Consider the following 1044-nt stretch of genomic DNA (forward strand, 5'->3'; position numbering starts at 1 on the left):
AGGCAAAGAAATCGAATTCAAAAAATATAGTCAAGACCTTTCTAAATTTAGGTAACTATATATGTTTGTATGTGTAAAAAAAAAGATTATTTTGTAGAACAAGTAAAATTTTGCTATATGCAAGTTTTGTTGAAATTGTGCGGTATTTAGTCTTTCATACCATTGCGCGTTTCTTACAATCTTCAGTAAGAAAAGGTGTACCATTGAAATTATAGCGCGGATCAAGATATATTGCGGCTGCAAAGGCATCATGCTTCAAAAGTATATCTTTTCTGTTCCTCATCGCATTTAGGAGAGCTACTGCGTATTGGTTTAGAGAAGATAATTCTTCCAATTCCAACTCACATGCTAGCCAATCGCGAAGAAAGTCTCCCAATATATATTGTTCCTTTTGAAGTTTTAAAGTGCATTTTGCCAATGGCGCAAATGCCATTACAAAATTTTGGATGAATATCCAATTTATGTCAAAGCTGTTATAATTGTCCAAGTTTTCAATGAATTCTTTAAGCGAAAGAATTTCGCATATCATATTGTAAGTTGAATTCCATCTTGTTATGACATCTAAGCATGGTAACCTGATTTCATCGTTTTCCGATGTCACTAAGGTTCGAACTTTCTTAGCTATTATTCTACATTCTTCGATGTCGTTTTCGAGTGTTTTTATTACATCATCAGCCGCTAATTGAATTGCATGTGCTACGCAACGCACAACGGAAAAAACCGACGCGACATTCGATTCAACCAGATTGCACTCGGCAACGTCAATGTCGACCATCTCATTGTCTATAATATCGTGATGCACTCCTTGCAATAATCTCGACAGCTTTAATACACTGGCTGCATTGTCGGTGGTATACGAATAAATTTGGTTTATACGAATATTATATTCTTCAAGACATTTTAAAATTTCCTCCTTCAAGTTCGCGGCAGTATGTCGGTTTGTTGTTTGCACCATACCTGAAAAACAAAATGTTCTTTAAACTAATTTATATAATTCAAATGTGAAAATTAAGTGAGGTTAAGAAATGTTTTTTTTTACACAAT

General features: G+C 34.1%; 2 protein-coding genes across 2 annotated transcripts in view; both read right to left on the reverse strand.

Annotated features, from left to right (window-relative positions):
• Positions 1 to 1044, reverse strand: part of LOC118740495 — a 139165-nt gene that overhangs the window by 64759 nt on the left and 73362 nt on the right. The gene's annotated exons all lie outside the window — the stretch shown is intronic.
• LOC118741814 (zinc finger BED domain-containing protein RICESLEEPER 1-like) lies at positions 155 to 955 on the reverse strand. The gene has a single exon (XM_036473788.1). The coding sequence runs from the start codon at positions 953 to 955 to the stop codon at positions 155 to 157; it is 801 nt and encodes a 266-aa protein (XP_036329681.1).

The sequence above is a fragment of the Rhagoletis pomonella genome, unplaced genomic scaffold (assembly GCF_013731165.1).
Source record: "Rhagoletis pomonella isolate Grant_MI unplaced genomic scaffold, Rhpom_1.0 Rhpom_scaffold_00006, whole genome shotgun sequence".
In the NCBI taxonomy this organism is placed as follows: domain Eukaryota; kingdom Metazoa; phylum Arthropoda; class Insecta; order Diptera; family Tephritidae; genus Rhagoletis; species Rhagoletis pomonella.